Source organism: Aythya fuligula, chromosome 2 (genome assembly GCF_009819795.1).
Source record: "Aythya fuligula isolate bAytFul2 chromosome 2, bAytFul2.pri, whole genome shotgun sequence".
NCBI classification, from domain to species: Eukaryota; Metazoa; Chordata; class Aves; order Anseriformes; family Anatidae; genus Aythya; species Aythya fuligula.
The window spans coordinates 37503960-37525889 of record NC_045560.1 but is presented as its reverse complement, the minus strand read 5'-3'; the positions used below and the strand labels follow the sequence as shown (position 1 = coordinate 37525889).

General features: G+C 41.2%; 1 protein-coding gene across 1 annotated transcript; it reads left to right on the top strand.

The window, feature by feature from the left end:
- Positions 1–5889: 5889 nt before the first annotated feature.
- Positions 5890–21603, top strand: DAZL (deleted in azoospermia like). The gene is made up of 11 exons (XM_032180678.1): positions 5890–5958; positions 9671–9805; positions 10068–10159; positions 11593–11644; positions 15079–15145; positions 15473–15606; positions 16928–17005; positions 17564–17614; positions 19906–20010; positions 20696–20794; positions 21550–21603. Exons 1-11 carry the CDS (start codon positions 5890–5892, stop codon positions 21601–21603), a joined length of 936 nt encoding a protein of 311 aa, XP_032036569.1.
- Positions 21604–21930: the final 327 nt, after the last annotated feature.

Genomic DNA, 21930 nt, shown 5'->3' with positions numbered 1-21930 from the left:
CTATGTGATTTTTCATTTATGGTAAGAAATAATATAAGAAGTGCAGAGCATTTACAACACATACATGTACTATAAATAACACTTTGAATTAAAATTTCGTATGAGAGCTTTGAAAATACCACTACGTCTCTCTCGGTTCTGTCCTTCTCAGCAGATAATGAATGCTTGTAACAATGAAAAATGATTAACACCCTACTGTGAGATTTATTTCATCAAACATAAAATGCTAAGTCTGAGGAATTCCTTGCTTTGCTGAGGTCTTGGTTGCAATTTAAGCAACAAAGAGTCATAAGCAAAATGGTATCTTTGGACTGAGAGGCATTAAGAGAAGAAATATTCTAGTCCTCAATATTACTGCTCCGTGGGGGTATTTTTAGTGTTTCTCCAAAAAGAACCATCCACAGTACGTAGTGTATGACGTGAGCACCCATTAGGCTTAGAAGCCGACTGACATCTTTCAGGAGCCAACAGCTGGGCAAAAGATGTGTTAAATCAGGGCCAAGGCAGACGGCTGAGCCAGTCTCTCAGCCCTGGGTGTGTTTCCATCAAGGCTGGCCCCCCACTTCAGAATATTTAGAAAACCACTAAAGGATGCTGCTTTACCTCCCTCTTTCTTCTATAGCAGATGGAAAGGTGACGCTCTGCAAGGAAGTGCCAAGATGACATTAGTAATGTCATCAGACTTGGTGAAACCTCTGTGTGTTGAACATTACTTATTTCCCTGTTCTAGCTTCTACATCCTGCTCTTTTGACACAAGAGGCACCATCTAGGGTGAAAAACCCTGAAGAAAGGGTCACAGTAACCACTTCACTCACTTCAACAAGCTCAGGGAAGAGAAGTTTTTAGAGTTTGCAGGGTTACACAAGAGGCAGAAGAGCCTGCAGCACACCTAAGAAACTAATGAGAAAATATGACAGAGACTCAGACTCCTCTTGCAATGCAATGCAATGCAATGCAATGAAAAAAAAAAAGTCTTCCTAAAAATGAGGGGAAGGAAATGCATCCAATTTGTTACAATTCAGGGCAGCCCTTGTCCGTTTGTTCAGCTCCACTCTGTTCAGGGGTTTCTGAGGTCTAAAAGCTGATGGAGCATGGAAACAAGGACTTGGACAGGCGAGACTGCTTAAATATATATTTATATATGTATATTGTCTTATTTAGTCTTTTTTTTTCCTTTTATTCTTTAATAAAAATAAAATCCTTTGTCCTGTTTGATTACCACTTCAAATAAAGGCAGTCTTTTGGGCTTCAAGACCTTTTTAACCCTTGGGGAACTCATTTGAAGGAAGAGACCTGCATGTGCCTACTTCTCCATGGTCTTGCTACACTTAGGCAACTCCCAATTTCTGTTTTGGAGTGCAGCACGAACCCTTGGGCCTGAAATGGCTGGGCAGCTCGGTGCTGCTGGCTGCATGCTGCAGCTGAGGCCTTGCAAAAGCACGTGAGCTGGCACACAGGGAGGCCGAGCAGTTCACACAGAAGTAGGAGCCGCTGCCGTGAGAGAGGCTGGGCAAGCCAAGGGCTGGCTGCTGACACCTGCCCCGAAATGCTGCTGGCCTGAGGACAGTCAGGGCACAACAGTCTGGGAGCCAGACAACTGGAGGTAGCTATGACAAAGGTCTGTAAGGTCACGAGTGGCAGCAGAAAGGTGAAAAGAAGGCAAAGCTAGGCTTTTAAGTCACAAATGAGATGGAACTAATTAAATTATTGGGAAAAAAAGCTTAAACAAACAGTACTTTTCTCCAACCAACGCCTGTTTACCTAGGGGAACTCAGTGCCAAAGTACTGTGCAGGCCTACGCCTAAGCTGGGTTCAAAAAGCAGCCAGAGAAATTTACAGGAAAACTCATCAAGTATTATCAAATACAATAATGAAAGGGCTTCAAGAAATGGTTTTGCGGTGGCCAAACATGAGGAGAAAGCACAAGCAAGAAGAACCACTCTGTGCTGGCCCTGTCTTTACATCCTCCCCCTAAGCACTCCTGTGGGCTCTTGGGCACAGAGACACTTCCTTGCAGGGACATCTGATCCGACCACATGGAGCCATTTTTACATGTTCCCCTGTACTTGTACAATTCATTCTCAAAAAATGTTTGGATGAAGAACACTACGCGCCTGCACAACACATCAAGTTTAGTCACCGTCATGCTACATGCCACAGTACAAACTGAAGCATGTATCAGTGTGCTTCCCTTCAGCAGCAAATTTATTCAGGTTAAAATTTCATTAAATAGTCAGAAGTTCAATGCCTGAAAGCTAACCACAATGAATTGTTAGCCTTAAATATAACCTCAGCCACAGAACAGACTCATACTATGATTTCAGCATTGCCCCAGCTGAGATTATTGGTATCTCAAGTATGCAAGGGTTAGATGCCAGCCCTTTATTGGGTTAGAGGCTAACCCCTGCATTATTATGTGCCTATTGTATCGAGTTAAATTCATTATCAGGCTAATTGAAGTCTTCTAAAATAATGCAGTTTCAAGAAAAACAACCCCCAAAGGAATTCCCCTACCAAGTCAATGAATTAATGTTCAAAATAATATTGTCATTTTCATCCAAGTCAAGGAGAAAAGGTAATTTTACAGGGATTTTATATATGCAGACATGTACTGCATCTTTTAAAAAATCTGTATTTGTGTTCCATTGCTTCCTGCAGAGTTAGAAAAAACCTCTCAGCCAATGATCCATTACATTTCAAAGAATTTTACTATGCTGGTAAAAACACAAATTCCCACCGAAATCAGTGGAAATTCTACTAATGATTCCAGTGTGAATTAAAACAGCAGGCCTTTTTTGTTTTTTTCCACCTAATATTCATGTTCATCAAAACAACATTACTGTATATCCCTTTAAATAGCTACTGGGATGCAAACGGCAGTGAAGGAACTACATACAGCAGCTCCTTTAAAGCTGACTGTGAAACGCATGGGACATTTTCTCTTTGGTGTAAAATCAGAAACTCATCGAACAGACATTCAAAACCTATTTGGTAAAACAGCACCCTTTTCTTAAGCCAGCTTCCCTAGCTGCTTAAAAGTTGGAAACCCCCACTACTGTTCTTAAACTAGTAGCTTGCATATCTCTTATGTCCTTGTTTTTATGTTCATGTTTTAATTTCCTAAAAGCATTTGGGTATTTTAGGTTTGACAAAACGAAACTGGGAGGAGTGGTAGATAGACCAGAGGGTCATGCTGCCATGCAGAGGGAACATCCAGAGGGAAGATCCAGAGGGAACAGGATGAAGGGCTCTGAAAGGAACCTTAAAAAGTACAAAAAGAAGTGAAAAAGTGTGAAAAACTGCACCTGGGGAGGAACAATGCCAGGCACCAGGATGTGCCGGTGTACACCTGGCTGGAAAGCAGCTTTGTAGGAAAGGTCTCTGGGGTCCTGGTGGACAGCAAATTGAACATAAGTCAGCAATAAGTCAGCAATATGCCCTTGCTACAAAGACAATTTAACAGCATCCTGGATTGCATTTGGCAAAGCATCACCAGCAGGTCGAGGGAGGTGATCCTTCCCCTCTGCTCACCACTGGCTAAGTCATGCCTGGAGAGTTGGCTCCAGTTCTGGGCTCACAAGAGAGATGTGGACACGCTGGAGAGAGCCCGATGCAGGGCCACCAAGATGATGAAGGGACTGGGGCATCCCTCCTTTGAAGAAAGGCAGACAGACCTGGGACTATTTTAGCTTAAAGAGAAAGCTCAGGGTGATCTTATAAATGGCTGTAAATACAGGGAGGATACCAAAACAGGCTCTTCCCAGTGGTGCCCAGTAACAGAACAAGGGGCAGTGGGCACAAAGTGAAAGGCAGTATCTGAAAATCAGGGAACACTTTTTCACTGTGCAGGCAACCGAGTGCTGGCACAGGTTGCCCAGAGAGGTTGTGGAGCCTTCCTCCTTGAGATATTCAAAAGCCACCTGGCCATGGTCCAGGGCAACCTGCTCTGGGCATCCTGGCGTGAGCAGGGGGGGTTGGATCTGAGCACCCCGAGGTTCCTTCCCATCTCAACTATTCTGTGCTTCTGTTTACAAAAACACTCAAGAAAAGCTCTCAATTCTCAATAAGAGTTCTTAAAACTATCTTGCTGTCTAAAAGGTAAAGGATTTTTTTTTTTAATAGTATTTGTAGCACCATTTCCAGAACAGTAATCTTCCACTTAACAGCAAACAGGAGGTAATTGCTCCTTCAGAATGCTTCTAGTTAGGGCCATAAAAGACGTGTAAAGAAGGTAGCCGCTTCCCTCCCCCCGCTGAAAAAGAAACAAAACCCAAGAAACAACCTGGTTTCTGCTCTATTTTGAAGTATTCAGATTAGTTTTACTTTCAGGAGTTATTAAAAACAGAATTACCCTTTTTGTGCTTAAGAAATTGCGTACTAAACCTGTTGCCCCTCTTGAGATCAAATATGAATCTGTGAGTTATATAATATTTTCCCCTCGCTGTTGTACTTCTTCAAGGCTTTCAGCCACTTCAAGCAAAAATGGAAAAGATCTGATACACTACTGTAGAGCATACTGTATTGTCGAGCGCCTCTTTTTTTCCACAGTGAGGGTGGTGAGAGACTGGAACACGTTGCCCAAAGAAGCGGTAGGTGCCCCATCACTGGAAGTTTGTGATTATTGTCAGGCTGGACAGAGCTTTGAGCAATATGCTCTAGTGAAAGATGTCCCTGCCCAAGGCAGGTTGCTTGGACTAGGTGATGTGTAAGGGTCCCTTCCAACCCAGACCATTCTGAGATTCTACACTTAAGTAAGGGGACATTAGTTGTATGAAAGCTTATGTCATGTGTTTACCTTTAGATAATACAGTAACCCTACTAGCTTTATCAAAATCCCTGATACATTGAACATAAATACTTTTATTTTTTAATATATATATTATATATATGGGCTTTATTATTGCTATTACCTAAACCAACTCTGGGTCCAGGCCTATCTAGTGCAGCGGTCTACTTTTGATCATCAGTACCAGCATCTGAAAAAGGTGCACATTTGGCCCATTTTAAAAAGTGATACAGGTTATTGGAACAAATAAAAGTCACGTGAAAAAATGGCCTGCTTGTTACATGCACTCCAGTTGACCAGTTTAGCTTTGGATTTTTTTCTCCTTATTCATTCAAGCGTCATGTCTTGACGTTTGGAAAGAGTTAGTAGGCTAGGAGAGTCTAGAGTTTATTTTGTCACGAAATCCTGATTCTGTTGCTGAAACTTCCCAAAATCTAGATCTCAACAGAAGGAAGGAATGGTAAGTATAGACTAACACTTAAAACCGACTTTTGAAGCCAGTTATTGCCACAGAAACAGACGATCTTCCAGAGAGGTTTCCTTCTAGAGGCCTTAAGCGACTAATGAAAAGAGAACGGGCTGGTTTTCAGTACACGCACTGGGGTGTAATGGCAACACCTTGGACCATCCAGACAACACCGGCTGGTGAAAATGTGGCTAAAACGCCTCAGCTTTCCCTCACCACCCCCAACCCCACCCGGGGCCGGGCGCTGCCCTCACACCGCCAGCGCTGCGGCCCCACGAGCCCGGCGCCGCTGCGGGCCGGGGGCGGCCCCTCCCCGCCCCTTCCCCCCGGGGGTATTTAAGGGGAAGAGCGGGGCGCTGAGGGAATTGCGCCTTTCTCCCCCCTGTTAAAAAGAAAAGAAAAAAAAAAAAAAAAAAAAAAAAAAGGTTGATCCGGTGTTTGCGTTCTCAGGAGTTGGTGTTATTATTTTTGTTCTGTTATAGGCCTCGGCCTCGTTGGTGTTTCTTCTATTTATTTTTTATTTTTAAGTGTGTGGGCGCTGCCTCGGCTCCGGTGCAGGATGGTGAGTGGCGGGGGGCGGCCGGGGAGGAGCGGGGGGCCGCGGCCGTTGTCGGGGTGCGGGAGGCGCGGCGGGGCATGGCGGCGGCGGTGGAGCGCCCGGTCCTGTCCCTGCTGGGCCGAGCCGCGGGGATGCCCTCAGCCGCGGTAGCGCAGCCCCAGGAGGTGGCCGGCATTTTTCAGAGCCTCAAGGTTCTGAAGCCTGAGGAAGCGGGGGGTTAATTCTAGAAGGAAGAAAGGAGATGGGGCTGTGCTGGGGGGCGAGGGCAGCGTCCTCCATCAGGCGAGGGCTCGGCGGGGAGCCACCATTTTGTGGCGGCCGTCCTGCCGCTAGGGCTCGGCTCGACGCCCTCGGCTGGGGACCGGCTCCTTCCCTGCCGGGTTACTGCCTGCCCTCGCGTCTTCGAGAAACTTCTGTGCGACCCAGCCCGCCGTGTGGGCGGAGGAGGCGGTGAAGGTGGTGGAGCCAGGCGGTGAAGGGGGAGCTGCTGACGGGCTGCCCGCAGCGGAGCCCCGGGGTGGCCGAGGGGCAGTCGGGCGAGTGCTGCGGCTGGGAGCTGAGAACCCTGCCCTGAGTGAATGGTTCTGAGTGTCCTCCATGGGGGTATGTTAATGAGGAACTTAATTAGCACCGCTGGAAGACGCGAGGGGCGGGCGGCTGAAACCCTCAGCTGGTACTTCCCAAGCGATTTTTTTTTTTTCCTTTTTTTCGGGCTTTTACCCGAAGAACGGCGCTCGCTACTGTAACCCAGGCGCTTCGACGACACCCTAAAAGCGCGACTTGGCGCCTTTCGAGGCTTGTTCTTTTTTTTTTTTTTTTTTTTGTCTCCGCTCGCAGTGCTTGACCGAGGGCTCCCCCTGCTGCCCGCCGGCCCCGCCGCCATGTTGTGCCCGGCGCTGCCATGGCAACAGGCGGCCCCGCTCCGCTGGGATCGGGGTGGCTGACGGCAGGGAGCTGCCCTGCTGTGCCCGAAAGGGAAAGGTTTTACCTCCCCTAAACGTGGGAGTGATGCTTGTAGCCCACCTCAGCTGTTACCTGTTAGCACAGGATGGAGGATAAATCGGTTAACCTCACCTTGGTGTGAGGGAAAGGGGGGAAAAAGTGAGTTCCAACAGGCTGAAAACTGGATCAGCTGAGTCTCTCCACATGGCAAAATTAGCTTTCCAAGGTACCTCATGAATGAAGTAGATCATCCCCACTTGAGGTATTTTTGAGTGGCTGGGTCACTTCAGCTAATGCTGTAACTTCAGGGTGCCTAACTCAATTTCAGCCCTATTCCAACCTTCTCCCAGTTCTGAGAATTGGAAGTGGGTTCATCTTCGGACACTGAATCAGCAGCAGCACTCCTTGCCTGTAGTATGTGTAAAAGTACAACTGTGTACATAAGGCTACATAAGATAGTAAAACAATGATGTGCTTCCATGTCAGCCCAGGCAGTCTCTGAACTGCCTATCAGTAGTACCTGAATGCTGACCCCACGCTCTTGTGGTGATCCTGGCTCTCCTGGGTGCCTGTGAGCTGTTCCCTGTTTGAGACTGCTAGAGAATTTACACAGTAAAGTGAATACTTTCTTTTGGCCCTGGTCGCTGAAACAGATCCAGGAAGAAAGAACAGTAGAAGGCAATGGTTAGGTCAGCTTAAGGTTGCTGTAGAATTGTGGTCTCAAGACTTCAGTTCAAATGCTCTATAGCTGTGGGCATAGTCAAGGAGGTGGTCTGCTGCTATCATCTTGCTTTGTTCTTGCCCATGTGCTGCTTTCATGCCAGAAAAACAGTTTTCAGACACATCCACTTCTGTAGTTATGAAAACTCTTGTTCTCCTGTGAAATGTCAGATCCAGTTCCTTGGGTGATGGTAGAAAGAGCTGTCCTGGTACAGAAGGAAGGGGGGAGAACTGCCCTTTTCCTGTTAACAGTAGAAATAATCTTACACAACCTGTGCTGCTGTGTAACAATGGAAGACGTGGTCTCCAAATTTGCTGGGGGGTAGACAGAGGTCTTGGAAGACAGAACTTCTGAGAATTCGGCAGTATAAAGCATAGTGATGTAGGAGTATAATGAGGATGGTATCTTGGGTGTGATAGAACTCAGTGCTCTCTAAGGTCTAGCTTTGAGATGGTATTGAACTGAATTAATGGCTTTTAGCTTCTCACAAGAGGTTGGGTCTCTTCCATTTCACTTTCTGTGTCCACTGGTTCTGAGGTGGGTTTGGTGCTTGCCTGATAGCACAGGAGGCTGATTTGGTTGTCTAAAATAGCCAAACACTAACAAGGTCAAGAAGTGTTCACTTACTGCTAACCTTTTTGCAAAATGGAGTTACATCAGCTTAATTCGAACTGGGAACTGTTGAACTTGTTGGAGGAGTGAGAAGAGATGAACTTGTTGGAGGAGTGAGAAGAGATGGTTTGATTCACCTCTGCCTTCCAGGGATAGTGTAGTGCTAATTTGGTTCAGTCACTGAAATCATACCTCTGAAGGGCCAAATTCTGGTTTTGGCTTTGCTTAATTGCTGGTTGAATCATGTGCCACATGGTTTAGTTCTTGTAGTTTCTCATTCCCTTACTGGGTGTCCAATTAAAGTGTATACTCATCGCTTGCAGCTGCAGTTTAAACAATTCCACTGAACATGTAAATTGTTCCATTGAAAAATTGGGTGCTAGCTATTGCAAGTCATTAGGCTTCAAAGCATCAATAACTATGGCTACATAATCAACAGATCTGAATATCTGTAATGGGAATAATGCCACACCAGTGGAGTTGTTAGGAAAGGCTTAAAGTTTTAAAATGGATTAATATACAGGGATGAGTAACACTGAGGTGGTCAGAGTAGTTTGTTCTAGTAGCTAGGGAGAGCATGGCTAGAACCATTCAGGAGAGAAGATGAGGGGCTGAAGTTTCAGGTGCCCATGTTGTATTTCAGTCCTTGTAAATACTTCTGTGAAATGCACTTCAAACCTTAGGCAGAGTCTGGAACACATCTTGGTAGCATCATTACAAGAAATGGAATTGCTCGTTTGTCTGAACAAACAGTTCCTTCAATAAACAGTAATTCAGTACATTCTTTCTTCTGCACTGAACGAATCCTTAACTTTAAGGCTGTGACACCTTTTCAGGCTGAAAGGGTACATGTAAAGTCTGGGTATGCCAAGCACATCATTAACTGTAGTTAAACAGTCTTTACATTCTTTGCGGTTCTTTCCTATGCGTAATGAATGCTTTGCATCCTGCTCTGGTGTAGAGTGCTTGGTAACAAATCTGTAGTTGTTCATGTTCCTCTTTAGTCAAATTCACTACATCTTTTTTATGAGATGGTGAATATTCCATTAGATCTGGTTACCTTCCTCATGACAAGTTGTTTTATAACCCTGTGTCTGTGCTGCAAGGCTGTAGAAACAGCCTTGCATAAGTTTGTAAGCTTGAGCATTTGAAACCTGTGACCAGGAATATGATGGATTTGCTCTGTTGCGTAATCAATCCACAGTGGATTGTGTCTCTAAAGAATTTAACGTTGTTTTGTTTACTTCTGAAAGGACTTTTATGAAGTTCTGAAATGAATGATTTTGTAGTTTTCACTGTACGTATCTGGTAGTGGCAACACTGGTCATGAAGCTTCTAGTTGGGCAAGACTATTTAATATAGCATGGTTTGGGTCTACAGTTGAGGTTTAAAACTCTGGAGATGCTTTGAACTTTTGTCAAGATGAATATTCTATTTGCAGTAGATACAACTCTGCTTCATTTAAGTAATTGGAAAGGTGCTATTCATATTGGTGATCTCAAACTGTATCTATAGGAAGTGGCAGCCCTATCTAGAAGTGTACTATAACCTGACTGAAATACTTGTTTAATTTTTTTTTTCAGTCTGCAAGTGCAGAAGCGCAGTGTGCAAGTGTCTCAGAGGACAATACCAATTTGTCAACAACCTGTCAAGGATATGTTTTACCAGAAGGAAAAATCATGCCAAATACAGTCTTTGTTGGTGGAATCGATATAAGGGTATTTATATACTTTTAATTTTTAAATGTGTATAATTCACTTTAGTTCAACTCCAAGAGTTAAATTCCTATTCCCTTCTCACTAAAGATTTTTTTTTTTACGCATGTCTTCTAATAATCTTACAGAACTTCAGTATCATAATTCTGAAACAGGCAAATAAGCTTATTTTCTGAGAACAGATGGATTTTAAAAACGGTACTTCCTGCTTTAAACCTAAACAATTGAATATGTCTGTAGGAGTTCAAGACTTTGTTTCTTTTAGATGAATGAAGCAGAAATTCGGAGTTACTTTGAACGATACGGTACTGTGAAAGAGGTGAAAATAATCACTGACAGGACTGGTGTTTCTAAAGGGTGAGTAGAATGTGGATAGTTCCTACATATGTGGGTGTAATTCTAATGGATAATGTGAGCAGATACTTAGCAACACACATGAAATGCTTAAGCCTTTTTAACACTAGCTGTAGTTTTCTGTTGCAGTGAATTACAAAGCAGTAAAATGTAAATCTAGATTGACCCTAAATCTGTATTGTCTTATACTTAAGGATAGTCAGATTTGTCTCCAGCCTATCAGTACAGGGAAAATAGTCTTACTGTCATTTAACAAATGGGAGGAAATCATGAAGCTCACAGAATGCTTGTGCAGGCTGTTCTTTCACAGGATGAAGTTCTGCTTCGTCTGACTGTAGTAGTTAAACAACAATCTGGAGAGAGTTGGCTGTGGTGATGCTGCACTGACGAGAGAAGGGGTAGACTTCTTCTGGGCAATCTTGCTGCACTCTTTGGGTGCTCAGGCATAAGTTAAAGAACCAAACTCCTTCAGGTGAAGGGTGAAATGAAGAGATGGTAGAAGCTTAGAGCAAGGGGGATTCTGACCAGATGTACGGAAAAACTTAGTGGTCTGTCTTAAATAGCTTTAAAGTGAGGATGCTTAGGACCCTACCTGGTTGAGTTCTTGGGAAGCTCTCACAGCTTTGAAGTTACTCCTGCTTTGAGAGGGAAACTTCTTCTGGAGGGTCCTTACCACTCAATTATCTTCTGATTCTATGAGCGGATTGCAAAAAGTTGCATGTCTTTCTACTACATATATGTAGTAGTATATATACTATATATGATACGTAGTAATGAATGAGCTGAAAATACTGTTGTCAATGACAATTAGCAAGGGACTTTGAGTATTCCAAAGTGTAGTTAGCGCGGTTATGTCCAGATTATTGATCATGAATTGGTGTATTCCATTGGCTGACACTACTCTTCCTATAATTCTCTGTAACTATTTCCATATTACAGGCTTGATATAAACTAGGGAGGAATAAATTAGTGAAATAAACCAAAAGCCTCTTTTTGGAATCATGTCCCCCACTGGTGTCACTGTCCCTGTAGTGCCTCCTTTCATCCAAACCTCTGCACTAAATACAAAATTTGATACATCAATAATTAAAGAAGCTTTTCACTTTCTGATGTTAGCAGAAAATTAACACTTGTTGTTGTCAACAACAGCATTCATTTGAGTAACTGAAATGGGAGAATAACCTTTAAATTGACTTCATAGTGTTACAGAAACTATCACTTAATTCCTTTCACTTGGCCCAGTAGCGTATGCTGTTAGTCAGCAGTAAATGCACTTTTCATGTTGAGTTATTGAACATTAATGCCCTACCTGATATTTTGGAAGATACTTAATGAACCTGGCATATAGTTAATGCTTTTAACTGGTTTTGTTCAAGTAAGTTAGACTCAGATATGTTTTAGCTGCTGGTTATTGAATTACCTGTTTTTGCTTTCAGGTATGGATTTGTGTCATTCCTGGACAATGTGGATGTTCAGAAAATAGTAGAAGTAAGCTCCTTATATCTAAATTGTATGAAGAAGCTTCTGTATGAAGGGGAAACAGTCATCTACCTCATCTACCCCATAGAGTAAATTAGGGCAAGGGAAGATTGAGCTGCCCCAAAAGTAAACTTGTTAAAACATCTGTTGCCGATGCAGTATGGTCTTAAATATATGTCAGAAAGAAAATGAATGTAGTTCTCTAGCCTTGGTGTGATTTGAAGTCTCATATCATTTTCTTCCTAGTCATTCTTATTTGCTTATATACGTTGAAAGCCTCATGTTTTTCAGCTGCTTGCTTTCTTTATTGGATGATTATCATAAAACTCTACTTACGACAAACACACAGATCTGTGAGCTTCATTGGGAATAACAGTAATACAGGAAACACAGCATTAGTTTCTTATTGCAGTCTCAGCAGTTGAAGAATGATTTTCTTTTACAGTATTCATGCATTTGGGCTTTACCTGGTGTGCAAATATTTTCTAAGCCTGCTAGGCTATGAGATTCAACTGCTAACACGTCATGGCTTCCCTGTAGTTTGTGCAGGAGATAAAGGGATAGAACTGTTACAGCCCGTCTGTGCTTAGATCTTAGTATTGGAGAAATATTTAAAAGCTTACAATAGTTAAGCTAGTCAGCACTTCTAAGGTAAAACTTTCATGTGGTTCTGGTAGATTTTAGTAGGTCCTAAACAACTGGTAAAGCTTTGTTCCCATCTCCCTTTCCAACCTGAGTGCAATAACTGAAAATAACATTTCAGTGTTTTGTTTTGCTGGAATTTTTACTTCAGAAAATTCCCTTGTCCATGAAGGCTGAGCAACTTCTTATTAAGGTTTCTGAAGCTATCAGACAGGGAAGTGGATCGTAGGGACAACCCCTGATAAGTATGCCAGGCACAGATGGAGTTTTCAGTGACAAGTTCAGCTGTGTTTGGTGGCTATACAGCTCCTCAGGGTGAAGAGAGAACACCTTTGTCCAAAGGGAAAGTCAGTGAAACTCCAACAGGACATTCTTAATTCTCACTAACAGACTTCTGAAGCTTACTGTTCTTTAACTTCCATGGTGTGATGACAAAAATACTGCTGTATCAAACAGCTGACTTCCTGAGAATACTCCCTAGCTTTTAACATGGGTTACATTTATTTTAGATTGGTGTAGAATGCTTGCTCTTGAGGCAGCAGCCTCTGCAGAGGCCTCTTGAATAGTATTATCATTTGGGTCATTTATGTTGCTGATGTTCTGTGTGCACTTCACTAAGTCTCAGAGCCTTCAGTGCAACTCTATTCACAGTACTCACTGATGAGACTTTAACCAAGGTCTAAGAAAACCCAGAGGCTGGTGGTTGGTTTTATTTGGTGCAAATTTCAGGTGTACAAGCTGTACAAATAACTGTTACTGCCCTGTCACTAGGAAGCATGTACAGATAGCGATTTATAGATGTTGACTCCTGGAGTGAATGATGAAAGGGGAGGAGTGAACACTTTAGGAGCTTGAAGGCATGTGCACAGATCACCTTGATAAACCTTTGTGGGCCTTATCTGTACAGACTGCTCTCCTTGCTTTATGTGAATGAACGCAGCAGAGCTTCTATGTGATTAGAAATGCTCTGGATACCTGTATTTATGCCCTGCTCCCTACTTTTGTGTGACCTGGCAGTATCTGAACTGTTCTGATTCAGAGCCAATTCCATCTATAACTGCTGTGGTCCATGGTGAACCTGTACCCGTGTGCAGTGTGGAACCTCCTGCTTTGAGGGGGAGATCTGTGTTCCAAGAGCTTCCTTAGCTTAGGTTGAAAGGGGGGTGCAGGGTTCTAAGCACAACAGGACTAGGACTGCAGGAGTTTAAAAACAAAACAAAAAAAAACTGAAACAAGTTTGATAACACTACTGATTCGGAACACTTCCCCTCTTTTTCCTACCAATGACTTGTGTTATTCTAGATGTCATTATGAGGAGATGATCAGATAGGCAGAATAAGTGAGATAGAAAGAGTCCTGTTTTGATTATTCTTACAACCAACAATGAAATAAAGACAGAAATTGGAGAAAAAGATTAGTGTGGTGTTAGGTAAATTACGAACTGTTTTCCTCTGAAGCAGGCAAATCCTTAGTATTGCATGAGATGGTTTGTCTAAATTCTCTGTATCTGCACCTAATACTGACTTTGGTGTTTGGTAATTAGACTGTTAATTGGAGAGAAACAATTCTTTCATTACTGTCAAAGCATTTAATGATACTATGTCAGAGTAGCCTCTGAACTATAACTGAGTTCCTGTTTTAAGTAGCGTGTGCTGCTCACACCTCCATAGGTAAATGCTGCTTGTCACTGTTTTGGCAAAGAAGATAAAGGAGAACCACCTGAGGTGGGTTCTCCTTTGAAAGTACCATGTAAAGAAGTTCATGAGCGCTTGAATAAACAATCTGCATAAAGCCATGGACTAAAGCAGCTTTCTGTATGTCAGACTTAAACCATAAACCACAATCTCATGGAAGGGGTGAAATTGTACAGGTCCTTTTCCACAGTCAGTCCAAATAGACTTCAAAGTGTAGGGATGATGTAAGGCCATTTCAGTCTGCACCCACCAGGGAATGTGTGGCTTCAAGCCAAGCAGTTTCATTGAAGAATACAGACTTCTGGGGGAAGGGAAGCTGCTTGCAACTGTCACTGTAATCCAAGATGATGTGCTGGCAAAACAGTACTAATCATTGAATGTCTGAAATCCTGCCTTCAGTGTGAGCTAGCATTTGGACAGAACCTACAGAATGAGAAGTTGCATGTCTCCAAGTGTTGGCTGACTACTGAGGAGTGCTTCCAGCTATGTTTTCTGAAAGCCTTTCAAAAGCTGGTATTTCTGGGCTCAGGTACTTGAGGAGCGTGTAAACCATACTTCATTTCCACTAGTGATTAGTCTGTGTGCTGCATAGATGCTCTTGGCAAAATAGTCTTAAAGCAGTATGAAGGATGTTCTGCAGGAACATGTGAAAGCTTCCTATGGTCAAGTGCAAGTAAACAGCAGTGCTTAGCCTATTTCCTTTAATATTAGGAGAACAGCTCTTAATGTGAAAGTGAAGGTTTGTGGGAAGGAAGGTAAGTGGCCATGTAAATAGGTTTCCAGAGAACCTAGGCTCTGTTTTATTTTGCCTCAATGTACTTACTGTGTGTAAAACCAAATGAAGGCTGGAATTTACTAATGCATATCTTCAAAGTAGTAGGTAGCAGAATAGTGGGCTTGGGAAGTCTGTGAGTAGACATATGGGTGTGGTGAGAGGACTGCAGGGAATTAAAGATAAAAGGTGTAAGCTGTTGAAGGGGAAGAGGAGAATGGAGGCTTTTTGAGCCTGTGTGTGAATTGCTGATACTGTCGAGTAGAAGTAGTCTCTTTAAAATTCAACCAACCACCTCACTGAATCCCTAGCTTATGGAATAACTTATTTTTCAGTCACAAATCAACTTCCATGGCAAAAAGCTCAAACTGGGACCAGCAATTAGAAAACAACAAAATTTGTGTAAGTATATATGAAGTTAGATTACAAGTTTAGTTTTTCTTAATTATATAATAAAGGATTTGCAAGAATTGTATTTTTCTTAATCTGATGCAGTGTATACATTACAATTAAAATTCAGTTCTGAATTTTATGGCATCACTGTTTATGTACAGTTTGGATGATAAGAATGAACTCAAGTTCACAGCACAACCTGTAATGTTATCTGAAGTTGTAATACAATTAATAGAGCTGAATCTGAGTCAAAATGGTTAAACTTGAATTCAAATTGACCAATGAAATACTCAATAAGATGTCTTAATGCTTTGTTTTTCTTTGCATTAAAACAAGGTTCCTATGTGCAACCGAGACCATTAGTTTTCAATCCTCCTGCACCACAGTTCCATAGTGTATGGGGTAACCAAAGTACAGAGACCTACGTGCAGCCTCCAGCTGTGGTGAGCCCCCTAACTCAGTATGTACAGGTAAGACTATTCATGCCATTGATTTGGAATCGTGTTTAAGTGAAGTGTTTTTGAAAATGTAAACATACTGACTTCTGGAATATGTATTGAGTTGCCAATCTTCTCCTACCTGCTCATTTTTGTATTGCCTTTCCTAGTGAAGTAGCTCCTAACTTAAGATTGCTTTAAGAGAATGCTAACAGCCCTGAAAATAACTTACTCAGTGAAGCAATCTCGTCGTGAAACAAAATACAGGGAGTTTACACACTTTATTTTGAAAATAACTGGTGAGGGTACAGGAGCGAATTAACAGTTCTTCAGTAGTCTTACTTGTCACGGATCAACTTCACAAACCAAATGCTTCCAGATACTTACTGTATTGCTTCCTTCACTCAAAATAAACTGCAAGCCTTAAAATGCATTTTTTTTCACTTACGGAACCAGAAAATGGCTGTGGTAATCTTCCTCCTTGACAAATAAATTCTTGTTTTAGAACTTCTGTATTTGTTAAGGATGCTCGTGCTGGTCACAGCAGATGCCATAACACAATGTCTACAGGACATCACTTCATTGGCCCTTTAGGATAAGGGATAAGCATTCCTACTGAGGTGTAGGCAGACTGAGTACTGTACTGAAAATATAAGTAGGAGGTGTTCCAGGTTATGGTCTCACCACTTATTAACCCTGTATTGTGTGGCAATGTAATGGGGCAATATTAATTACAAGCTGATGGATTCTGTTCCGTATGTTTTCTGTGAAAGGATTAAGAATGCACAAGCTGTAATGACTTGCAAATACACTTCAAGTCAGAACTTGATATTAGCGCTTCTGCCTATTCTCTAGGCTTGGTGAAGTGAAACAGTGTAGGAGGAATTAATTCTCTTAAGTGCTGGAATGTACCTTTAACTATTCCCTGAAGAAGCTGATAAGGTTTCAGGTTAACATTTTGTCAAAATATTTGCAGCAAAGAAATGCTGGGAAGTTGTCTGAGTTCTAATACTTGCCTTTGGCTCTAAGAAACTGATCTTCAGGATGTAGTTCAACTGCCATGAAATAATGGTCTGTTTCAGGTCTGCTTTAGAAAATTTATGGGAATAGTTATATTTCTCAAGTGACTTAAGATCAGGTACACACAGATCTAGGAGTTTTAGCTATATAATACACTTCAGAGTCTGACTCGTATAGGATTCTTGTAATGCATGGAGTGCATTAAAAAAGAAGCTAATCTGAAACAGGAATTTAAGTGACTACATATTTTTCACCAGTTTCATAAACATGTTTATAAATATCCCACTTTTATCTTGCTTCAAATTTGTTTTTTTGAAAAAAAATCTATTTGCAGACATATCCATACAGTTCCCCAGCTTTATTGATACAGCAGCAAGTTCCTGTAGGATATCAGCCAGCTTACAACTATCAGGTATGTAATTCTTAAAGTTGGAGCAGAAGGATTGTTGGGAATCTTAAATGCTATAGATGATTTGGAAAAAAAAAAAAACTTTTACAGGAATTAAACAGATCTTTTTCATGTCATTAAATGAGTGCTGATCGTATTGAACAGTGGCAAGATTCGATTCTAAAGAATGATTAATTCAGATGGTAAGACTTCAATCTTAATGCCAAATACACTAACAGCAGAGAGCGATTGTCCAGGAATGGGCATTTACCCTGTACTCAATATACAGGTGCCATGTGTATTATCTGATTTTTTTTTTCTTTTTTTACTATCCATGATCTGTTGTTGAAGCACATTGTGGTTTGTGGTTCTTTCCATGGTTGTGCCAAAGTCTGCAGTGGCAATAAGTTTATGAAAGAATGATGTTCATATTCTTGATGCCTTACAGACTGTTAGTTAACATTGGATTAAAAATCAAGATGTGAAATGTGTGTGTATGCTGTTATTGAGTGGTTACTCTACTATATTACCTACTAGGAAACTAATAGGTAAAAGTTGACTGTTCCTTAATTCTTGTTTAAGGTTCAACCACAATGGGTTCCTGGGGAGCAAAGAAATTATATTATGCCTCCGGTAAGTCTACAATTAACACAGTATTTTGCCAGCTTCATACTTAAAATGTCATGTTGTTTTCCAGATCTTCGTGGAATCTGGTCTATGCAGATCTGTAGTGGCTGACATTAGATAGTTGTTCAGAACCTTCTGCTGACACAGTATCTGCTTAGGAGATGTATGGCAGAACAGAACTACTGGTTTTATGGTTTACTACATACATTCTGGTCACAGAAACCCGGAATTTTAGTATGGGACATAATTTTTTCTTTGTGGAAAAAAAAAAAAACGAGAAATAACACTGATATACAATCTATTTTTAAGATCTATGAAATATTGCTGCTTATTCTGAATTTTTTGAAAATTTGTAAGACTTAAAAATATTCATTTTCACAATATTGTTTTTTGGCTCAAGAGCTTCCAAACTGTTGGCCAGGATGCTACAGCCTGTAGATTGTGCAGATGGCTTCTAAAGAAATTATTTGTTTTTTGTGACTTCAAGTAAGTAGCATTTAGAAGAGGAAAATTACACAGTATTTCTTTAACAGGATTGTCATTGGAACTTAAGCATTTATGTATTATTGTGTTCCTCAGGTATAATACTGTATTTTATTTTTAGCATTGTCTTATTAAGAGCTAGTAACTTCCAAGGTAATTCCCAGTAGATCTGTATAGACTGTATACAAGGTAAGTGGGGGTGGTGAGGAGCAATGTAGAAAATGGAACTTTGTACAGATATTGCTGCCTGCGCTTGTTAGACAATTGTCTCTTAGATTTTATTCCTGCCCACTTCAAATCATGCATACTAAGCTTTGTTTTCAGCTTCTCAGCAGCAAAGCAGCCTTTTTTTGTGGGAAGTCCATATTCCTGTTAGTGAGGGTGTATCTTTGCTTTAATGGGGTCAGAAACAGACCAGAAAGAACTTAGAAGTAGCTGAAATACTGGTTTTACCCTGTTGGTCTGAAATAATGTTTGTTGAATCTGAGGAATATGAAACATCTGTGCTGCAGAATCACAGAATATCCCAAGTTGGAAGGGGCAAGAGTCTGAGTCCAATCCCTGGCTCCACACAGGACTACCCCAAACCCAAGAGTTAACAATTAATATGATAGCAATCCAAAGAGTTTTTATAGCAGGTGTGCATAATCATTTCCTGTAGACTTTTCTGCTTGATTATGTGAGCGAACAGCTAGTCTAGAACTTGGTTAAGCATCTGTAAATATTTTTACAGACTCAAAAGAGAACACCCACATGAAGTGGTAGGAAACTTCAGCCTTCAGTCCAATGGTTACACCTATCTGTTTGGTGGATAATGACCATTTCCGATCATATGTGGAATGCGGTAGTTGTGGTGAGGTCAGATAGATGCTCACTTTCATGGTTAGGGATGTTGCTCAGAAGTAGTCTGCTACTGATACAGGCTTCCTTATATCATGGTATCAGCCTGAAATTACAATTAAGTGTTGAATGAATTTGGGGAATGTCAACTAGTATGCCTTGTGGTGCCTCCTGAGTATAATTACAAGTAACATCCTTAAGAATGATGCTGCAAGAAACTGAAAACAATTGCCAAGGCTGGGTAAATCTGTCTTCCAGGGAAAGAGTCCCTAAAAAGTAAGAATGGTTAACCCTGTTGCTGTTAAGATCCTGTTAAAAATAGCTTTAAAGGCTACTTAGTCATTCTGGAAGGATGATTCCATGAATGGTAACTGCTTCGCCATTCTCTTGGTTCTTGTAGTAAGACTATACTAGGTTGCTGCTTGCGACATCACATTATAAACAGTGGGAAGAGGGGAGTTTTGAAGAAGTTGTAAAAGTGCTTGTGGGTTTCTAGACTTTTTTTTTTTTTTTACAAGGAACCTCCATACAAGCAAGGAGCTGAGTTAAAGTATAGAGGAAAACAGCTTCTTGGAAGGGCAATAGTAGTAGATATTTTCCTTTTTCCTTTTCTGTTTGATTACTGATGAATATCTTAAAGTTACCTGCTGGTTTTCTTGAATTTTCAGTATCTTCAGTAAATGCGTTCATTGCTCAATACACCTGACAACAAAACCCATACATGGAAGAAGCAGCTTGGGGAGCAACTCTCAAGTGATTACACTGGGGAGGAAAGACATTTATTAGAATAGACCCTTTTGTGAAAGAGATTAAAAATGTCTTCATAAAATAGGTCAGCATATACTGTTTCCCCTCACTTGTAAAGTATCGAAAGGGTAAAGTTGACATAGCTTGTGGATAGGTGAGAACCAATGACAACACAGCTATGCATGTTCTTCTAGTGTTGCTGAAATACTGCCTTTAAAAATATGCAGGTTTATACTTCAGTCAATTATCACTACAGTGAGGATCCAGAATTTGTACAGACAGAATGTGTTGTTCCAGAGCCCACACAGTCGTCTAGTAACAGTCCCCAAAAGGTAAGTTCTTTACGTTCTTAGAACTTGTTGATGTGTAAGTCATGTTCCCAGGTATTTGCAGGTAAGGGGTTACATGGCTTGGTGCAGAGGTCCTCTGGAGCATTTCTTAGAAATGAAGGTTACAGTCACCACTTCAACCTGTTTAATCCACTGATTCCTGAATACAACTTTAGAAGCCTCTCCTGCTTTACTGAAACTATTAGTACTAGTCTGTAGAATGGAGGGATGTGTAGAATACATCGAAGTGACCAGGTTTGACTTAATCTGCTGGGAATTACGGGAAAATTGCAGATACCTAAGGAGGAGTGTTGGGTTGCAGTTCTTCCTTTCTTACACAGATTTGAGTCTCAGAGTATTTGAATAGGCGAAGTCTTTTACTCCCATCTCCGCTTTCTTGTGCGGAAAGCTACCTCTATTTGGCCAACAGTGTCTCTAAATTCCATTTTCTGAAAGGGACTTAATTTTTCTGGTGTGTCAGCCTCTTCCACAGCAACTGGCATGCCACTGTTAAAAACTTCCATTATGAATAACTCAGGGCAATAATACTAGTTAACAGCATTCAAAGGAAGAGCTCAGGAAAAGAGAACTGAGAGGAATCCTGAATGCAGAATAAACCTTGTGAGACCTGCACAAGTGGGCAACTGATAAAATCAGTGTTGTAGATGCATCTATAACTGTATTTCAGAAGTCTGTGGACAGGAGCATACAGACAGTAGTGTCCTGTCTGTTTAATCCTGAGAATCGTCTGAGGAACACCTTTGTATCACAAGAAGACTACTTTAAGGTATGTGGTGAAAGCAAACTTACCCCTAAAACCAGCTTAAAATTTTCAACATACAGGGTGCAATAAAGGCAAAGGGATATATTTCCGTACTTCCATTTGATTTCTTTTTTGTGCATGCTCAGATGTTTTTGAATAGCTGGCTCTCAATTGGTTAATACTAGAAATAAGTGCTGAGATGGGATTCAGTGGATTTAAGTGAATTGATACAAGACTGCATTAAATCTGCCCAACAGTGAACTCTTGGATGTTCAGAGCTTAAGACTGGCAAATAATTCCTCAAAGAAACTGCTGAAAGGAGAGCAAGTTATACTCCCTTGTTTAGAGGATATTGAGTTCAAATGTTGGTTATCTTCCCCCAGTTCAATACCCACTGTAGATGGTTTTTTATACTTCATGTGAATTGTCTACATTTTAACCAATAAGTTGTAGTCCAGGACATTACCTGGTCATCATGTATGAGTGAAGCTTTGCTACATATATTCAGTCTTGATAGAATTTCTGATTATATTCAGTGGTCTTCAACTTATTATGTATTAGGGTCTTAATGTTTCATTTAAGATTTTGCTGCTGCTTTCTTTTAAAAGGACTGACGTGAACTAGGCATCTGTACTCTGAAGCAGAAATACAGAAGCTGTGTTGGACACTTTCAGAGGGCAGTAAATAGTGTACAGAATGTCTTGAGATACTTGTGAAACTTGAATTGCTTCATTTTAACTGTTATCTAGAAACATGTTTTTTTCTCTCTTCCATTCCAGGAGAGACGGGCGCATCACTTCAGAAAAGGAAGAGCAGTACTCAAAAGTGTTTGATACCAAAGACTTTGAAGAGCTTAAACTTGTTACCTTGATGTTCCTACAGTTCAGTTTAGTAAGATGTTCAGTAAAGTAGTGTAACCTCTTACAGAAAGTTGCTTCAAGTTGATGTTTGTGTTCCCATTTTACCTGTTCCAATAGTTAGTTTTGCTTGAAGTTTGAAGTTGAAAGTTGTAAGAGTTGAAACATTTCCAGGTTTTATTACTAGTTTGCATGCTTCCCCTGCTAACTAACTGGAATGCTAATTTAAAAGAGTTTATATGGCAAAAACACTCCTGGTTTGTTTGATACATGTGGATTTTCTTCTGAGCTTTAAGGTACAGT

Coding starts and splice junctions, on each gene's coding strand:
- DAZL (XM_032180678.1), top strand. CDS start 5,890: ATGGCGGCGGCGGTGGAGCGCCCGGTCCTGTCCCTGCTGGGCCGAGCC. Junction 15,607..16,927: donor CCCTAACTCAGTATGTACAG/GTAAGACTATTC, acceptor ATCTATTTGCAG/ACATATCCATACAGTTCCCC. Junction 17,615..19,905: donor GAAATTATATTATGCCTCCG/GTAAGTCTACAA, acceptor AAAAATATGCAG/GTTTATACTTCAGTCAATTA.